The 21742-nt window shown below is 42.7% G+C and overlaps 1 protein-coding gene across 1 annotated transcript; it reads right to left on the bottom strand.

Annotated features, from left to right (window-relative positions):
• Positions 1-10824: 10824 nt before the first annotated feature.
• On the bottom strand, positions 10825-12217 carry LOC100285612 (zinc finger, C2H2 type family protein). The gene has a single exon (NM_001158503.2). The coding sequence runs from the start codon at positions 12012-12014 to the stop codon at positions 11127-11129; it is 888 nt and encodes a 295-aa protein (NP_001151975.2). The 5' UTR covers positions 12015-12217; the 3' UTR covers positions 10825-11126.
• Between the last annotated feature and the right edge of the window lie 9525 nt (positions 12218-21742).

The following is a 21742-nucleotide window of genomic DNA, read 5'->3' as shown; positions in this document are numbered from 1 at the left end:
GTCAAACCTGATTTTTGCATATTGTTTCCTCGTCCATGCTTGCCATGTATACCCCCACGCCGAGCCTCGTGGTAGTATTTAACCAAAAGGTTAACACAGTCAGCCTGAACAAAGCAAGTTTCGGATGAAAATACCCAAAATTCGAGATGGTTGAGATGCGAGGCAGCATAGTATAGGAAAGAAAGCAAACCTTAAGTATATCAATGCATCCATTTCGCAATGAAGTTTCTGTCCGGTAACCCGCCATAATTTTCACAAGACGATTTCTCAACCTATCAGAAGCAGGAGTGAACACTCGAACCAGGGAATGAAATGGTTGGATTAAGGATCATGGCAGATCATTTCGAGCATTTTTGCCAAGGTTTCAGCCATGCAAGAAATTTTTTAGCTTATAGTTTTTTTGTGATAAATTTTGATGAAAGCATACCGAGTTATTCCTAAGCCATCAGGAACCAAACTGACAATTTACAAAGGATCAAGATTGCCAACTGTATGTTCCAATAGATTCCTTACCTGCCCAACAAACATAGAAATTGAACAAAGAAACATGAGATGACTCAGTCTAAGAAAGATTATGCACCATTTATTTCAGTTACCATTTCAAGCTGGAGCACCATTTATTTCAGTTACCATTTCTAAGAAAGATTATGCACCATTTTTCTAATCAGTTCTTCCCATAGTTCATCATCAAGCTGCTCCATAAATCCAACAATTTGTATGCATTTTCAAGAGTTATGTTACTATTCAATCATATATATCAAACGTTGGCTAATATAGATCAGGATGTCTCATAAATGGTAATATAATGGATAGGCAAGTTCATAAATATACCTAGCAGTTACAATACAAAAGACCGTATGAACCGAGAACTTATACTAATTCTGGATCTTTCCAACATGACACATAGAAGTCTTGCATTTTTTCAGGTCATCATCCTCATCTCCTTGTTCACTAAGAACAGTGTGCAATGCAGATATGATCCTCTCTGTAGTTCCTCCAGTGCCTAGTCTCTGATAAAAAATGTTGATAATATTTGAGAGAATTTCTTAGCGGAGTACAAGTGCCAAAAATAGTATAATGGAAAGAGCGGAAAACCTTACCAGTTTCACAGAACGAGAAACGCTTTTAATAATCCTTATTGCTGAACTGCGAGAACGCTTTTTGGTCATATCCAAAACAGGAAGGGGAGCTGCCCCAAGCATCACATCCTCCATGCCCCCAGCACGTGAGCCAAAAACTCTCCTTTCTTGCCATATGTCAACCTAAGACACCTTTGTGCGTTACTAATATGTTTTTTAGATACACGACAATGTTAACAATCCTTATTACTGATCTACATACAGTCTAGATTCGGAAAATGGACATAACGTCGAACTGAACTAATCACACACAATAAAAATTCTATATTCGGAAAATGGACATAACGTCGAACTGAACTAATCACACACACTAAAATCCATGAGGTAGAAGTGCGCAAGCATGTGGCAACTAACCGAATCATTGAGATGAGTAAGCGTTGAATGTCCTCTTTCATAAACCCCCAACAGTCACCTATCAAGGAAGCGGGCAGGCATTACACCAAGTAGCTGGCAGGACATCACGGACAGTGAACAGGATAAACATGGTGACTAACAGGATTATAGGACCTCACGAAGCTACATAGTCCAGAATCAATTTATGGGAATAACATAGAACCGAACCAATCACACAAACTAAAAAATCACGAGATACAAGCATGTCAACTAACTGAATCGTCGAAAGGAGCAAGGGATGAGTGTCCTCTTGTAGAATCCTCCAACAGTCACCTGTCAAGGAAGGAGACGGGCATTAAAACAGGTCGCCAGCAGGCCAGCACATAGTGAGCAGGAGAAACACAGTGAATAACAGCACCTCATGGATGTACATAGGCCATAATCAGATTATGGGCATAGCGTAGAACTGAACCAATCACACAAACTAAAAATTCACGAGGTACAAGCGTGCAAGCATGTCAACTAACAAAATTGTCGAAAGGAGCAAGGGATGAGTGTCCTCTTGTAGAATCCTCCAATAGTCACCTGCCAAGGAAGGAGGCAGGCATTAGAATAAGTAGCTGGCAGGCGAGCAAACACAGAGAACATGTTGAGCATGTTAAATAATATTTAGACCATGTCTACGACCATTCTTCCACCAGTACCTTAGCACAGGAATTGAACTGGTAAAGAAAACTGTAATTTCTCTACTACCTATTAAGGGGCAGGGGGCATCCACAGGCGAGGCCATGCCCCCGCCGCCCCATCCTCCCCACCCTCGACCTCCAGCTGTGCATGCTCCCAGCCTCAGCCCCTGCCATCCGCACTGGTCCGTCCCTCCACCTCAAACTCACACGATCGCACTGGTCAAAGAAAATCAATGGCATAATTTTGGACATGAATTTAGAGTTATTCAGTCAGAATAAACGTAGGACCATTAGCACATGATGTTGAACAAATAGCGACAGTTCTGTTCCAGAAGAAACAATTGATGTATTCATGCATTACTGAAAAAATGAATATTATTTCTAAGACGTCTCTGCTAGTCCAATTCATAGAAAGCTGAAACAGTCATGCATTCTGATTTATTGTCAATGGAGGCCAATTCATAGAAACAGTCATGCATTCTGCTAGTCCAATTCATAGAAAGCTGAAACAGCTAGTCCAATTCATTATCTTGTTGCGAACCAGCAATGTTTACTGGATACTGCTAGTAACAGTGTCCTTTGGTCAGAGGACCGTTTGACAAATTCAGCAAGCAGATCCTAAAGCAACCAGCACAGCATTATAGAAATACACTTGTGCACAAGGAGTATATAGGACAAAAATAAACCGTGCAACATAGCAAACATAGAATGACTAAATCAAGCCATCTAACTATTTATGAAGTGGATGTAAGATGAGAAGTGGAGAAAAAGAATAGTATGGTATTACTCTATAGAATTTAGAGATTATGGACTCACCTTTTATTGCTGTACAGAGTTGACAACCATCAAAGCATAATAAAAAGGTGTGAGATCATCCCCATCAGTATAACTCAAGGGCATAGCAACATAGCTGGTTCACAACAAGATAATGACAAATATTCCATCCCAAACAAGACACAACTCAAGTAGAAAACATAGTTCTCTAATCAGGTTCATGTCATGTCTTCTAACATTGTTAACAAAGCTATACTCAAACTCGAACTTGAGATTTGCTGCAACGGTTATTGGAGAATGCAATAACTATAAGCATCATTTTCATAGCACATCTAGTTCCCCACTCGTGGATTCGACTACCAGGAGAGAATGGATTGTTCAGACAAAAAGGCAATAGGCATGAAACAATTACTACTATGAAAGTCATCGAAATAAACCCAACACTTCGTGCCTAACAGAAGCAGTTGGTATTTTTGTTAGGGGAAGACAAATTGGTCTGTTTATTTGGCTGTCAGAAACAAACTGTTGAATTGAGTGGTTGAAAACGATTATGTCTTGTAGAATATCAACTACATTCAGTTGGAGAGGGACTTCTGAGTGTCAACTTCAGACGGAAAGTACAACAGCAATGAACAGCAAACAAAATAACTCAAGATAGTTCTATGTTCAGCTGGAGTAACATGTGAGGGTTTTTCCGGACAATAAGGATAGTAAGAAGAAAAACAGTGGATAGATGAAAATGGAATCTTACATTGATAAAATGGAGTAACCAAATGCATATAAGAAGCACGGGCAGATCTACACACATACTGAATTTTTTAACACTACATGGCGTACTGATAGTAAGAAGAAAACAAGAGATAGATGAACATGGAATCTTACATTGCCCTGAGCTCGATGCAGTTCTTGATCTTTACAGGGATTGGGTCATGCAAGCTGTTCTACAGAGCTCTGAAAAGGGAGGAATGCACATCCATGAGTAGGCAGCAGCATAAATACAAGATTCATCTCATACATATCCCTATTCGGGGTGGGTTATTTCTACTCATAGAAGTAGAACAGAAGGCATGCTAGATTTTGATAAGCACCTAGGTTAGGTATACACTATTTCCAAAATTGTGTACATATAAAAGGTAAAAGTGGCTTGCAATTTGGAATGACAGGAGCCAGGAGTATTTATTTAGGCTTTTAAGTCACATGCGCATACAGAAGGTAGTGCATAAACTCCACTAAATCATTGTCTCTATGTATGTAAAATTGTGGTGGATAATAACAATAACTAAGACATTTTCTAGTAGTACCATTGTCATCTCTACATGTAGCTTAAATAATGAGGTAGACATAAAAAAGACGTTGACCTTTCTTAGCTCGCTTCCTCGGACTCCCGACCAATGGGCACATGAAACCTAGGAGAGACAGAGCTAACTTGAGATTGCCTTGGATTGCAGAACCACATTTCTCACTCAGAATTCAACTTTACAGGAATGCTAATAAATGACCATGTTCCTTAGCTTGTACCTCCAGTTTGTCCCAAGAACTTCTTGTCTTGTCCAATGCACAAAAGCACAATAGAAGAACCCAACACAGACAGCCCGCCTACAGTGCATGCGATCCTTTGCACATAACTATACAAAGAAAAACAGGATCAGCTGATGTTGCCTTTTCCTGGCAAAAGAAAATAATAAAAATAATAATAATAGTATGCAATTTGGTCATTCTCTTCAATAACAGTGTTCCATTGCTTTGTTTGTGCACTGTTTGGACCACAGACTAAAATATCACAAAAAGACATTCCAAACGAAATAGCAGATACTGACATTCCATAATACCATATCTAATACATATGGAGTATGAAACATATTTGTCTTCCCTGTGTTGCTAACATGTCGAAATGATTAAACATGTCATGGTGTCACTTATTAATAGTATGTTTCATGATTCGTTGGATAAAAGAGTAAAGTCTATTGGCTTTACTGCATTAATATGTTTCATGCAGTAAAAAAACAGAAGGTTCCGAACAGGCGTCGATGTGTAGAACAGACTCAACAATATACGCGCATCAATCAGATCAAGGCATCTAGCCAAAAAAAACACGCACACCTCCAGTCCTACAAAACTGAACTTGATGAGTGTCTGTTAATATCCACAACCAACAAACGCACGACAAACATGTCACGGAGCCACACATCATGGATAGATCGACTAATCCCACCGCTCAGATCCCTCGACGCGCCCAGATCAATCAAACCAAGCAGCGGCTCAGGAACCGGAGCACTCGAAAAACGAAAGTGCGGGGTGAATGGAGATGGAGGCATGGAGCAGACAGACGTACCAGTGGATGCGCCGCTGGGTACGGCCCCCTCGCATAGCTGCCGTCACTGAGGCCCACGTCCACCTGCGCGCAGCCGCACAGCACAGTCAGTCCAGATCCAACGTAAAATACAAAACCTGAGGTGAGGAGGTCTTGAGCACATCGACGCGCTGAACCGGGAAACAGGCAAACGCTAGAACTTCCGATTTCTAATAAAGCTGGGCTGAGCCTTTGATCTAAATAGAAAGAAAAAAGAGGCAAAACCAAATTTACGGCCCCTGGAAGACTCGGCAAAGCAAAAACGTCGAACCTCGACGGTGGGGTTGTCGCGGCTGATGAAGATCTGCCTCGCCTTCACCCACGTGATCGTGACCGTCATCTCCTCCTCTCAAATTTTAAGCCAAAAGCTAGATAGTAACATTTAGTCAACTCAAATTTAGAGCATATCCTTCAAATAAGTTACCAAATCAATTATCACAAATAAAAGGGAGGAGGATACATGTTAATTTCTATTATATGAGTTAACCATGAGTCATCATCAGCACCCTTAGCTAGATTATAAGGCGAAACTATCATCTAGGAGTTTTGCACTATTGCTAAATTGCCAAAGCAATATTAAACTAACCATGCTCGAAAAAATTGAAGTCATTATCAACACTCTTGGCTAGATTATAAACGTGAAGCTATCATATAGGAATTCCAAACTATAGCTTATTGATTGCAGAACAAAATCAAAATACCAAAGTAAAATCAAATTAATCGCTTTCACTCCACAGAGCATTGCCATGAGCTACAATTACCTGTGAGCAGCAGCAGGAATGAACCTTCAGGCCGTGCGAGGAAAGATACTGTTTTGGCAACCTTTTCCAAGCACTCCTTACTCTGCATCATCAACCAACGAATAATAGACATTTCTCCTCGATGTTTCCTATCATCTCAAATGTTAAGAACTGATCAAACACTTTTTAATAGGCAATCTCTGGTAGGGTAGAAACAGTACCATATAGGGAGGGTCGGCAATGATGACTCGGTAGGCGTGCTTCATCGCCGCCGGTAGCTCCTCCGGTCGGTTGTAGTCGTAGAAGGTGAAGTCGCCGCCGTACTGCCCGAACCGCTCGTCGTACTCCAGCAGCTGCGCGGGCACTCCGGGGACCGTCTTCTTCAGGCAGGCGTAGAGCGTCGGGCATGTGATGCAGGCCACGGCACCAGCGGCGGAGCCTGATCCAGAAGGGGAGACAAGGCGGACGACCTCCTCCACGAGCTCCCGCGTGGTACGCTCATCGTACCAGAACTGGCTCAACCGCCAGTCCTCCGGGACCAGCTCTACCCCGTCTTCCCCTCCTCCAGCTTCATTCTGCTCCTCCGGACGATGCTGTCCCGCCAGGAACTCCCGGAGCGCCTCCATCGCCGCAGCGCTGAGTTGAGGCACGTTGTCGTCGTCGTCTTCCTGCTCCCTGACCTCCCCGCTTCCGACGCGTTCAGCACCGACGACCCCGAGTCGTTCGCCTCCATCTCCACTGGCGGCGGCGCCTCAGCCACATTCAGATCCAGCTGTGGAGTTGCGCGTGCAGCCGGAATCGGGGGAGGAGAGGGGAGGTCGGGGGCGACAGTGAGGGTTTCGGGGCGCGATAGCCGGAATCGGGGGAGGAGATGGGAGGTCGGGGGCGACGGTTTCCAGACGAGAGGGTTTTGGGGCGCGATAGAAGCGGGAGCTGCGGGATCGGTGTGCGCCTGTGCGGGATCGCGGAACGTAGGATCGGACGGCTGGGATTACAGAATGGTAGAACGGATGGTTGAGATCGTAGAATGGCAGAACGAGAAAAGGCAGGCTACCTTTAGAGTCTTAATAAGTAGTATAGATATAGTTTGTATATTTAGAGTCCTTGCTTCCAATAAATAGAGGAAGCTCTAGCTTAACAGTACCATCCAGTTCAACCGCACCAAGTTCGGGCGGCTACAAAAACACCCCCAGGTCGCTAGGGATTAGGTTTTATCGGGGTCGGTGGTTCCATCGGGTGATCGAGCGACTGTGGCGCCACGAGGAGGGCGATCGACGATGGCGCTCCCCCAGGATCGAGCGACAGCGACCTCTTCTAGGACCGAGCGAAGACGGCGCTCCCCAGGATCAAGGATCTGGGAGGCGTGCATGTGGCGGCAGGTCTGGGAGGCACGTGCACGACTTCGGCTCCTCGGAGGCGCGCGCCCCAGAGTGACGCCTGTTGGTGTCCCACCTCCAGCGACGATGTCGGCCTTCCCTAGGCGCGAGCAGTGGTGGATCGACGACCCTATTTTTATGCGATTTTGTATACATATTTATGCCAACTTAAATGGGTCTTTATGATACATTGTCAGTTCATGGCTCTCCTTCCATCTTTTGTATGTTTATGATATTTCTATTCACATTTTATGTAAACGTTTGTTGTTTTTTACGTAGTGTACCGCAATGCATGAATAACTTCCACATGTAGCATAATTAGTATCAGTATATATCATAAACTAGTTTTAACAAGACTAACTTTATGGCTGTTGGAGAGATCCTATATTTATGGACAAAATAAAGCATTGAAAATCAGTTTTTTGTTTCCATGCATGCCAACTCATTTCATTTCAACTCACATTCTTGCCATCCTAATTTTGTGTGCATGCTACAAAAATATATTTTTTTACACAGTGTACCGCAGTGCATAAATCCTTTCATCGTGTACTATAATTAGTATCAGTATATATCATAAACTGGTTCTAACGAGCCTAGATGTATGGTTGTTGAAGAGATCGATCCTATATTTATGAAGGAAATTAAGCTTTTAAATCAGTTTTTTTTTATTTTCATGCATGCCCATCCATTACTTTCAACACACACATTCTTGTCATTCTAAATTTGTACGCATGCAGCAGGAAACAGATTTTAAGACGATGTGCCACATTGCATAAATATATATGTCGTGTAGCATAATTAGTATCAGTATATGTTGTAAACCGGTTCTAACGATCCGAGCTACATGGTTGTTGTAGAGATCCTACTTTTATGGACGGAATAAAGAATTTAAATCAATTTTTTTTGTTTCCATGCATGCTAATCTATTTTTCTTTCAACGAACATTTTGTCATCCTAAATTTATGCGCATGCAGTAAGAAACAGATTTTTTACGCGGTGTACGACCACAATGCATAAATATGTACACCGTGTAGCATAATTAGTATCGGTATATATCATAAACTGGTCCAACGAGACTAAATGCATTGTTGTTGGAGAGATCCTATATTTATTGGAAAATAAAGCATTTAAATCAGAATTTTTTTTGTTTCCATGCATGTCAATCAATTTTCCCTCAACGCACATTCTTGTCATCCTAAATTTGTGCATGTGTAGCACAATTAGTATTAGTATGTATCATAAAACTTTTCTAATAAGGCTGTTATAGAGATCTTATATTTTTGGACGTAATAAATCATTCAAATCAGTTTTTTTTGTTTCCATACATGCAGCAGTTAACAGATACTCTTCATAATTTCTCGCCCATGCAAAAGTAAAAAACTGCACGCATGCAAAGAATGAGGGGACTAGCGGCTAGACTAGTTCGGTGGTGCTGGGGTGGATGGGGATTCATGTATCTATTGGAAGCCCAGGGCTCCCAATATTCTCACCATATATATGTATATATACTTGCTAATCACATTACATATGTGTTTCAGTAGGCTAATTAAGGTAGCTAAATGAGTCTAATATATATAATACTGCAAGAGTAGTGGTGGGCATATATCTATCTGGAAACAACATAATTAATGACCGTATCTTTCGAAATAAAATGCCATCTTTTGATTTCTCGAAAACTGGTTTCTATAATAAGGGCATTTTCCAGGCCAACAGGAGGTTATTCATAAGAAAAAGCGAGATAGATTCATTAACACAATCAACATGTATCTACAGACTATCTTACAACGTGTTTGATTTGAGGAATGAGATAGTTCATCATCTTCTCCCACAGTTTCTTATTTGGTTTGGGGAATGAGATAAGTTGATCCATCACCATTTCATTCCTTATCACAACAGGAAACGGACAGAAAATAAACTTATATATGACCTTTTACAACCGATGGACTCATATACCATCGAAAATAATTAACCTATGTCCGATGGCACAAGTCTTATTTCCGACGGCATAAGTCGTTGGAAATTTGTCTTTTAATTTACTGTTGTATATAAACAAATCATTAGTAATAATTTGAGGAATGAGTTTATTCCACCAAATTTGTGGAATGGACTCATGATGCATCATCTTATATAGAATGGATTAATTCTTTAAACCAAACACACCCTATTAATCTCTCATTCCCTACCTAAATATACAACTTATTTTGTTCCCTCCTCTTTGCTCCAAGGGAGCTTAATTTGTTTTCAGTTTTACTTCACAGTTCACACACACACACAGAGACCACTGCAGAGATCTCCCTTGCTGTTCATTTTCAAAAAAAAAATGCAAGAGTAGTGGACCAGAGCGAACTAGACGCCGGCCTAGACCCAAGAACAAGCTAGTATAAGAGTATATAAGCATGTGCATATGTACGGTTAAGGTTCAGAGCTATAGCAGCAGACAGCAGATGTCCTGAAGCACAAGCACAGACACACATGCATGTACATAGATATATGCACTTGCTGCAGAGATTGACAGCAGCAGAGAGAGACGATCGATGCTCCGGCCGGACACCCACTCACAATATATGCCACTGACACATTCCAGCGCACAGCTAATTAAAGGATACGTACGCATGTATATACGTACGTACTGCGGCCATGCAATGCAATGCATGCATGGAATAATAACTGCGAACGAGGTGCATGCATGCGCCCACTGCAATTGCATTGCATCTTTGCTTGCAGCACGGATCGATCGATCGATATGATTTCGTCTCTGCTGATCAGATCACATCAGATCAGACCAAAAAAGCCAAGGCATATATATGATCGATTGTTCCCTCTGTATGTCTGTCTCCATCTTAATCTTCTCTCTGCAAAATGCATGCATATACATATTTATATATGCTATGCTAGTACCATGCATCAATGCATGCAACCAAAATAAAAAGCTAGTAGTAGACAAGCTCATCACATGACCTCATATATAGAGAGGTCTTGCAAAAGACAAGAACTGATGACCACTTGGCCCTGTATCTACTGTTTGCTTGTGATCCATCTCAGCTAGCTAGAGATCGAGGAGGAGGAACAACGACCTTGTAGTTGAAGGGAATGAAGGAATCAATGCAAGGACCAATGCCAAAAATACAGTCGTAAATTCAGAAAATAAAAAGGTTTTCACCATGCATATTCACGATATATCATATCAATCGAGCTATAGATGCATGCTCATAGTCAGAAAATACCATGCTGGAAGTAACTGCATGCGTACATGCATGTAGCGTCTCAACTGTCAATATATATATAATGCTTTGATTCATTTAGTGTCTGTCGATCGGTTATTATAGCGCGCGCGCACGCACACATTAGCTATTAGCTCTAGTTTGTTTGAAAATTAAAATGCAAAATCTTTTCCAACAACAATTAATTGCGCAGCACCACTTGGAATCCCGATCGATGTACATATTAATTATATTTGGAGAGCTAATTAATAATAAGGTCTTTAATTTGGCAGAACGAAGATGACCAAATTCAAGAGGCCCAGAGACAAATTGATGAAACTAATCAAGAACAAGTATCACGAGAAGCATACTATATATATGATATATGAATGAAGCAAGCAGCAGATGATATATATGATTCAGTTGTGCACGCACACACTCGATCTTAATTATGGTGAAGTGAAAAGAGAGATATATGGATCCATTCACGCAACTTAATTTAGGGACCGGACGGCGGATCGCGACTAGCTAGCAGCTAGTGCCAAGCCTGAGCTCCAGATCCACTTCTTCTTGCCGGCCTGCAAGATGATGACTGAGGCTACTAGGGCTGCTTAATTTGGGTACCTTTGCATCATCATCTTCAACTCCTCCTTTATTGGGTGATGATGATGCCGGCGGAAGCCGCCGCAGGTCGTAGAACGGCTGATGGACTAGCCGCCTTCGTTTCGTCCTCCGCCCCGTCACCATGATCTCTTCCTCTTCTTCTTCCTCCTCCTCCTCCTCACCGATGATTGCTATAGTAGTAGCGGCTTTTTTGCTCCCCGTTGCTGTCGTTGCTGCAGGTATGGAGATGAGTACCTTGCTCTTGCTGTCCTTGATGATGGTCGTCGTCGTTGATATGTACCGAGCAGGAGAATCCTCCCCCTCCCCCTCCCTGTTGTTATTGCAATAAGTTTGCTGATGAGTACAGCAAGCAGCAGCAGGGCGGCCAGAGAATAATACTGCCGCCTTGGTCATGGGAGATCCATGCAGTTGCAGAAGCTGCTGCTGGTGATCCGCCAATTCCGGCGCTGGAAGAGGCGCGGCGATCGGCTCCTGGTCATGATCCGGCGGGGCGCACTGCCGGAGGCGAGCCCGGTCGCGGCGGTGCACGTTCATATGGCCGCCCAGCGCCTGCGCGGACCGGAACTCTCGGCGGCAGAAGGTGCACGTGTAGGAGCGCGGCGGCCAGACGCAGCCGCCGAGTTGCCCCGCCGCGTCCTGGGCGAAGGCCAGCTCCTCCCACGACGGCTCGCCGCTGCGGCCGCCGCCATGCGCTGCCGGAGGTGGCCAGGTGGACCTGATGAGGCTGCTACCAGTACCAGCGCGGGTCGTGGTGGTTGCGGCGCCCAGCATACCCCAGTAGTACTTGGCCATTTGCTTGCTCTACAGCGGGCCGGCCGGGGATCGATGATATGCCGGAGCCAGCAGATCTCGATGCTAGCTAGCTTCTACTGCTGGGATCGACTTGTTGTAGTAGTCATCATCCGTAGCCAGCGCGCATGGCAACTTGGAGCGGATGGAGAAGGGAGGTAGTAGCAATAGCTAGCAGCTGCTAGGCTGGGTTTTTTTGTTGTTTTGTTACCCTAGCTGCTAGCTAGTGTGTGTGTCAATGGTCCAGTTGATGATACCATATGTCTGTCATTATGGATGATGTGACACATTTCAGATACCATAATATATATACTATATATATATATATATATATATATATATATATATATATATGTCATTAATTATATTATGCTGCCAAGGTATATATGCATGGCATGTCGTAGTAGCTTAATTTATACAAAGTGCATGATCGATTGAGAAGCAAAGTTATGAATTTGTACGTTTGATTTGCTTAATTAGTAGTATCTCCATAGGCTGCTCTCTCAGCCAGGAGAGTTAAATGAGCAACATTCGAACCATGCAGGATAAACGGAGCAAAAACAGCTAAACTTGCATGTAAAAGCTAAAACATAAAAAAAATCTTATCACATTCAAGAGACTCTTTATTTTTGACTCTTTATTTGTCTCTCCATATATATTAAACTCTATATATAACATCTAATTCCAACAGACTCTCCAAAATGCAATTTAGCTTGGCTAGCGAGAGTTGCTAGCCAAATTTAGCTAGTGAGGGAGTTAATTTAGAGAGTCAGATAGCTTAGCAAGTTAAATGACTACTCTGTTGGAGAGCTATTATGCTATTAAGTAGCTAAAATTTAGCTTGACAAGCTATTTAGCTAGTCTCTTGGAGATGCTCTTAAACGTCAAAAATTTTAAACCTGGAGGGAGTAGTATTAGCTAGCTATATATGGCGTTGGTGTGGATGTGCCGGCCAATGCAAGTTTGTTTAATTAATTTGTTGCTGATCATTTCAATTCAGGAGTTTGGGATCGAGAGTGTGGTGTGGGTAGGCACACTGTCTCTTGCTACGCTACAGTACGTATATATGTAGCTAGTGTGCCAGCTGCCACATACAAGCTAGCAAGAAAGCTGCTAAATATGCTAGCTAGCTGGCGGTAGATCTATATGCGTTCTGTTCACTTCGAGTATTGAATTAGGGTCTGTTTAATTTGGATCCCATATACTAAACGTAATAAAGTTTAGCACATCTTAAGAAACTAAACTGATATTATTGGATGTTAAAGTTTAGCACTTCATTTTTAGCATCTTTTAACGTTCATGTTTAGATCTTTATGTGCTAAAGTTTAGCTAAAAATCCAGTGCTAAACTTTAGTATCATGCATGGATCCAAACAGGTCCTTAATCTATCTGATTAGAGTGAGGCGGGGAAGGACGAGCGCTTGCACTCATTCACTTGATCACTATACATGTGTGATAGCTTGTACTCCTCAACCACCACTTTTTGGCCTTTAATTTGTCTCTTTACTTGTTTGTTTGTCTGATCCATCCATCCATGGATGGTGGACCAGCTAGCTAAGCATATATATGCACACGTCACTGATTCAACAACTAACTATACGTCTCTCTCTGTCTCCATTGTCACCTTTGTATAGTCTCTCAAGTCATAGTAAAGCTGATGCTTGTGTGGATGCCTTTGTCTTGCATTGTCACCTTTGTCTCCGTTTCCCATTATCTCTCTGCTCTCTCTCTCTCTCATTCAGAGAGAAAGAGAGAGAGCTGCATGGCCGCTCTACTACTCTGATCTAGTTGCTGCCGTAGCAGAAGAATAATGCGAATCAATATCTCGTCAGCTAGTGCAATATTATTCCTTCATTCGTTTCATTATTTTATGGACGTACTGTACTCCACTAATTAATTGAGTAATCAGCTGCATGCCACCGTGCATTCTATATATGTTGGAGGACTGATTAATAATTTAGTAACCATATTATATATTGTTACCACACTGTTGGGAAAGGGGATCGGTAAGTACGTACTGTAAAAGAGCTAGCTAGCCCTAAGCTGTCGTACTTCTCAAGCTCATAAATCTACAATGTCGTCGTTGAGATTTCAAAGGAAAATGCATGGCGATCCGAGGTTAGGGTATGTACGATCCCATTAATTGAGGGGTCTCTATTAGGTTAAGTGAAAAAATATCAAAAGACGGACTGTTCGAAAAGTCTGTTTCTTCACGATTTTCTATATATATTGTCTCTGTCTTAACTGTATTAATGATCTAGTGGTTTAGGGTTGTATCATAGAGTCACTTAACTGTCTCTTGTACCTTGAAAATTACCAATCAATAGGCTCTAGGTTGTACAAGCCATAGGCATATATAGCAATGGGAAATGGGGAAATTTTTGCGTGGGATGTCCTCCTGTACCATCTCGTACTCGACCCCAACGGGAATCGGTGACCCAATGGAGATCCCTATACCCAACTTCTCCAATATAATAATAGACCAACTCAAATTTATATATTGATTGTATATACGAGTATAAAAAAGCGGTGATATAGCCATTCATAATATCAAATAAAACAAGATAAATAGTGTTGCATATATAGCTTCAATCTGAACAATTAGAACAACAAGAATAGTGTTGAACATATATTTTCATTAAACGAATCTTTAATGGGTCCCCGCGGGGAAGCGGGTATAGAAAGACGTGTCCCATACCTGAACCCGGAACCCGGCGGTGACAATATTTTCCCCATATTCATCCCCATGGGTGGAGAAGTCTACCCGTACACATCCCATATTAGAGGAATTATCCATAGGAAAACGGGAATTGAGGCCCCATATTGACATCTCTATGTGAGGTTTTTTTCAAACCAAATATATCTAGTCGTGCAGATGCACATGGACAAAATGTTAGCCCTAGCACATTCACACAACTACTTTATTACCTAACTAGCTAGCTTGTTATCATTGGTATGTGATACCATAGTATGAAGGGTATCATAGAAAATCAGAGACATACAGAGAGGAGGCATAAACTAGAGACCGGTGAATCAAGACATCAACATTATTGTATGCACACGCCCGATATAGAGAGTTTTAGACCGTCTGAGCGTAATACCTTAGGTCCTTTGTATGATTGATGTTTACTTGTAAGTGTGAACAAAGACCGCACGCTCAAATATAATGATATTTCAGCTAGGGTGTGAAGGGAGCTCTATTTGTATAGAGAGTTTTAGGCCGTCTGAGCGTAATACCTTAGGTCCTTTGTATGATTGATGTTTACTTGTAAGTGTGAACAAAGACCGCACGCTCAAATATAATGATATTTCAGCTAGGGTGTGAAGGGAGCTCTATTTGTCCCTTGCGACGTCTACTACTGAGACTTAAAATGAGAGCTTAGACTTAAACTAGAGCTCTTTCTATGTGTTAGCTCCTAGCTATAGTACCCTAAACTTAGATCCATTCATCAAGAGAAAACTAAGACAAAGCCAATGAGAGGAGATAGTTACATCCTTCCATTGGAAACGAGCACGCCCAACAGAAGTCCAACTACTCCTATATTCTCGTAGTTATTATATCATACACGGAGCACGCCTCTAATGTACTACAATAATGTGTATGACATGTCACAATGGCAAGTACAAGTGTCTATGTCGTCAAGTACGATATAGTTGGTAGCTACCAAGGGCGTATGAAGTATCGAACCTCAGGGACCAATCTTGTCTCCTTAATTACCCCGATGGTTTGCAATTCACTCTTGTGCTTTGCATTCCAACAATAATTAAATATGTATAGTTTCTTGTTGCGTATATAGCTCTCTAGTTGTAGTTGTAGCTTTAGTTATGTAGAGTAGCTAGTTTAGTTGCTTTATTTGATTATCTCAACTAGTAGTAACTACTTTAGTTGGTAGCCTTTTCTTGTTTGAGTGGACTAGTAGTAGAGTAACCTTGCCACTAGAATCATTTAAGGAGGTTTGCTTTAATGTGTATTAGGCTAGGTAGTGGCTATTAGATTCATATTTTGGTTTAAACACTTTGCCTAAGTCTTGTGTTTTGTAGTAATCTTAAATAGACTATCCACATCCACTATCCATCTAGTTCTTTTTTTGGGCCTATTGTTGTTGTGTCGCCCACTCCACACCAGTTGTTGCTCATGTTGTTAGGGGATGGATCTACATGATTGTCTCCTCACTCTAGCCCATTGCCTTCTTCTCACCAAGTTCACCTCCTCCTTGTGACACCACACAGGTCTCCACCACTAATAGACCTAAGAGACAAAAAGATAGAGAGAGATGAATGGGAAGGAAGTTAGTGGGCATGGGATAGTCAATCTATGTCCTCCTGTCATAACCAATCCTTGGACACTACTTAGGTACATGGGCCCTACCTTTCAGTCACTATAAAAAAGCACATGATAGTGGGTAGGAAGTTTAAGTTGAAGACACGTAGGGCGAGGTTGCTAGTTTTCAATGTTAAGCATTATATCGAACCGACAATGAAAACCATGATTTTCACTTAGGTTATTCTCCCAAAAAAGGTAGTGGAAGTGATTTTGTGTATGCCTTGTTCATCATGTAGATGAAGCATCCTCGAATAAGATTATCCCTCGTCTAGTCAGTCCTGCTTGAGGGTCTCCTAGAGGGGGTGAATAGGAGATGCCTGTAAAACACAACTTCAAACACAACCTTGGTTCTAACTAAAAGTTAGTGCAAAATAAGACCAAGTCAGAGTGAGAAGAAGAGAGAAGTTCTTTCACTTGATTGCTCTCACAAGATGGTGAATTTAATTTAGAGCCATATTGCAAGTGAGATCAAGAACTTAGAGAGAGAGGAAGAGTAAAATCGCAAGGAAGTAAATGCACAAGAATGATTTTATCCCGTGGTTCGACCAAGCCTGAAATGCTTGCCTACATCCACGTTGTGGTGCTCTAATGGACAAGGGTTGCTCTCAAATCCTATGATCAACTTGAGTGTCATGGTCTTCCTTATATCAATAGCAATCCCCTCGTAAGGAATCTCCATAAATTGGAGTCTGTTGAAACTGTACACAGAAATTAGAGTTACAACTCGAAGCACAACACAAGAGAGAGAAGAGAGTATACACACAAAAGCAAATGCAGCCACGCAACACAAAAATCAAGATCACAAGAGCGTGGTCCCACAAAACAACAAGAACAACTCAGAACAACACAAAGATCTCACTAGAATTGCTAGAACGTGTTGTGGTAGAGTGTAGGAGTGAAGTATGCTCTTGCAGTGCTTGGGTGCAGAAGGAGTCCACCATGGGGTCCTTTTATATCCCAAGGCAACCCCATAGATGTTGCTCCTTCCAACAAAAGGCTACTAAATTTCTGATGTTTGGGGGGCACTGGACTGGTTCATTGCACATTGGACCAGGTCCATGCGCACCATCTCTAGGATCTCTTATTGGAGCTTTCCAAGGTGGACAACAGATTGGTCTGTTGCACAAGGACCCCATTACCACAGTAGCTAGTTGTTGCACTGATCTCCTCTTTCTGAGGTAACCACTGGACATGACCGGTCTGATGGCCACAGGACCGTAGTCCGATGGCCCTAGTCGAAGTAGTTTGTAGCCTCCTCTAGAAAAAGGGACCGACATGCACCGGACCATGGTCCAGTAATTTTTAAACCTTTTCCCCAAAGCTGGCTAGTTCGCTGTACAAGGAGGTCCAATGCACCAGACCATGGTTCGATGCTCCCAGACTTCGTGAGTTAAGTCCTTTTCTTCCAAGTTTTGCTCATTTAGATTTGGACATTCTTGTGAACCTTTCCAACACTTAGACAAACATAGTTAGCACATAATACAATTGACTAAGTGTAGGAATTCTCCTTTTACTTGTTCTTTCTCCAGAATTTGTAGTTTGGCTCAAACTAAGTCCTAGAAGCACTTTTCTCACATAATAGACTTAGAGATCAAATCAAAGTGCTAAATACTTAGTATTAAGCATATGCAACTTATCTAGGTGTTCAAACCTAATGTTTTTACCATTTTACCCAAAGTTTCACTTTCTAGCCCCCTTTGAGCTCTTTTGGACTTAGCACCTTCAAATTGCATACAAGTGGACATGTACTCGTACTCATAGCAAGCAAGTTAGGCTATAATTGTATGTTGGATACTTAATCACCAAAACAGGTAGAAATGGCTATCTAGCCCATTTTACTTTCAACTTACGCTCACCTAGAGAACCGGATATCACTTTGGTGAGGATACCTAGGTCTCATGTACATGTAAATCTGTCCTACCATCATCATATTCATTGTTGAATGTGGCCTTATCCCCTCCCCTCTAAGCCATACTCATCTTCTAGCGACGGGAGATCATCTGGACTCGACACTATATTAGGACCTACTTCTCACCTTATTGACTGCCCACTAAAGTGATAGATTAGCCACCCACGAAAGTATAGAAGTCTCTCTTCCAAAAATGATATTTTGAAAGGTCAGAAAAGTTTTAGACAATACTAGAGAACGAGACTTCTGTCATGGAACATCAATACTGGTTTATTTAGAACTGATAGTAAACAAACTTTAGTATTGATTTTAACTGTCAAGCCACCATAGGAGAAGTTTTCAATCGGTACTAATGTTAAGTAATTAGTACCGGTTGGAAACACCAACTTGTCTTAATGCTTTCTATGGTGTCTTGGTAGTTAAAATTGGTATTTACTGCCACACTCGTCATAGAGCCCTCGATGAACCTAATATTGGCAGCGGCCTCTTTGCCGAGTACTTTCTCTCAGACACTCTATAAAGAAAATGTGTCGTGACGTTAGGTAGTGATGGTGACGAAGCCTTTGCCGAGTGTACAACTAGACACTCTGCAAAGAATGTTTTCGTGGGGCCCAGTCGCATTTCTTGTGCTGAGTGCATGGGCCACAACACTCGACAAAGGATCTTGGTTTGTCGAGTGTCATGTCCACAACACTCAGCAAATGATCCTAGTTTGTTGAGTGTTCTAGACACAACACTCAGCAAAGCAGGTTTAATGATGCCCGGAATTGGTTTCTTTGGTGACTGCTATGACCATTGCACTCGGCAAACGAACCCTTACGGAGTGCAACACTCGGCAAAGTGACTAGAGACCCCCTTTTTATTTTTTTACCATTTTATCTAAACAAACATGCAATTATAATCACATAATCATCACAGATATCACAGAATCACATGTATCACCACATACATCAAGTATCACCAACACTCATAAACAAGTTCATATATATCACAGAATCATCAAGTTTAACCAAGTATCACCAACATAAACAAGTTGCAGAAACATCAAGTATCACCAACACTCACAAACAAGCTCACAAGTGCATCAGGAAGGTGGTGGCTAGTTAGATTAGTTCGGCGAAGCATGAGGGTCATTTGATGTCGCTGACTGATTCTGCATAGAGAAGAGCTTGCATGTGTGAGACAAGTAAAATATATACCATACATGACTAAAAATTTCATACCCACAGGAGTAGAAAACTGAAGAGGTGCAGGTGGATAGAACAACACAGGTGGCAAAGCTACACCCGCTACAACGCCAAGAGTCTGCATGTACATAAAGAACTCTGCCATCCTCTCCTGATCGACCAAGCGAGCTGCCTACTGTCACACCCGGTTTTAGAAGGCAAACCGATTGCGAACCATGTACGTGCCAGGATCAGCAATTCACGTACACAACAGTTACATAACTGGACATCATCACACAGTGCTCGAATAATAACCTAAAAGGGGAATAATAGTCGATTATATCATATGTCTGAGACATCCACATAGTCTTTAACAATAATCAAAGTGCGAAAACGAAACGTAGATACACACGGCCTTCACAGGCAGCCGACTGGGGGTTGCCGCTAACCCACGCCTAAAACTCGTCGTAACCTTGGAACTCCTGGAAGTCTTCCTCCACGGCTTCATCTTCTCCTGAGCAGTGGTTGCAACACGGATAACCTAGGGAAGGGGGTTTGGGGTGTAGAGCAAGGGTGAGTACACGTCAACATACTTAGCAAATGTCCTGTTTGGTTGTAGTGGACTAGCTTTATGTGGGGGTAAGTCAAGCAGTTGCTTTTAGTTGGTCAGATTATTATTACTAGTAGAGAGAGCCAGATTTAGTATTAACCCAAGTTGTTAACCCAAAAGTACCATTTCCAAACAGAAAGAATACCACTTACCATTACCATAGTCAATACCAAAACCATCATTCTCATCACCACATGTAATCCAAACATCTCTGATCAAGTATCTCTAATCAATGGAGCTCCCTTGGCCGCTCATAACCGCGAGCACGGCTGATATATCAGTTTTCATAACACTCTGCAGAGGTTGCGCACTTTACCCACAAGTCGTGATTCCCTTTCTGCCCGGAGATCATGACTCTCCATTGATCACTAACAAGGTGACCCAGCAGGGTATCACTACGTAGCCTTTTCAAAGATTCCCCGGGGTTGTAGCCGTCCGTTAGGTTTCCTAAATGCACCGCACTCCTCCCCAAGGGGCGAACCAAACTTGGCAGAGCGAGCCGCATACACCGAGCCCCATTAACGACACGATGGCGAAGCGAACTACACCCTGGTTCCTCTAATTATTCAGCTAAGGGCGTCCCATTCCACCCTCATGGTTGCACTATTTTCCCGGGCGGTCATCCAACGAACAGGTCCTTACGGAGAGGCACTCGAGAAACCGCTCGAGTCCTCTTAAATGCCACAAGTATATCATCATAATAAAGAAGGGAAACGACGTATCATTGAAAAATCTCATCATGTTCATTGATTAATGTGAAGCACTAGCATGAAGCTAAACCAGAATAATCCAACCCAAATAGGTAAGCAAGGACATGGATAACAAAAGCTAGTCAATCCTTAGGTATAAACTGTGTAAATGCGGAAAGTGAATTATAAAATGTATAGGACATGGATAGGTCAAGGGACACTTGCCTCCACCAACCAGCTGCTGCTCAGGGTCTTCTCCTGCGAGTTCTTCTTGACTCCTCAACCAGACCGTTATCTATGCGAGTGCAAACATACATCCATATCTTTGAATTAGGAAATAAACAGTACACCATACAAGAGAGCAGAACAATTGAATATGCATATGATATGACATACAATTTGCATTCGCAATTGCTAGAAAGAGAAAAGAAGGGACTCGCAACAGTTAAATCTATTGTCGAAACGTATTACGTGTAGGGGTGCAATTAATTATTACATCGTCTAACTCTACCTAGCCATACTAACCGGTATTAATCGCATGCACTAATAGAGTTACAACTATTTCCAATTGGTCGACATTAAACAAAGTCGTTGATTAACTACGTGAGATAATTAACGTGATCAATTTTAAGTAGAGGTCAACTACATAAAATAAACAACACGTTCCATGTGCATAGAATACACGGGGGGGGGGGGGGGGGGGGGGGGGGGGGGGGGTAGACGGGCATGTCACCAGCATGGCGGACCGCTACGCGTCGCGCCGGGAGCACGACGAACTGCGCCAAGACGTCGTGCGCGGGACGGGGCCGCCCCGGGCAACCTGCGCACCACGATGTCACGCCGGGGGCACCGGGCCGCCGCGAGCTGCGCCTGGGCAAGGCCTCCGCGAGCAGCGCCGGGCCATGCCGGGGCCGAGCGCAAGGGGCCACGCACTGGCCGGGCTCAAGGCCGCGCCAGGGCACGGGGAGGGACGGGGCACGCCGAGGCGGGCGCGCGTCCGCACCAGGGCGAGGACGCCGGGCGCCGCGAGAAG

The sequence above is a fragment of the Zea mays genome, chromosome 7 (genome assembly GCF_902167145.1).
Source record: "Zea mays cultivar B73 chromosome 7, Zm-B73-REFERENCE-NAM-5.0, whole genome shotgun sequence".
In the NCBI taxonomy this organism is placed as follows: Eukaryota; Viridiplantae; Streptophyta; class Magnoliopsida; order Poales; family Poaceae; genus Zea; species Zea mays.
This window is presented reverse-complemented; position numbering and strand designations above follow the sequence as displayed.

Coding starts and splice junctions, on each gene's coding strand:
- LOC100285612 (NM_001158503.2), bottom strand. CDS start 12,014: ATGGCCAAGTACTACTGGGGTATGCTGGGCGCCGCAACCACCACGACC.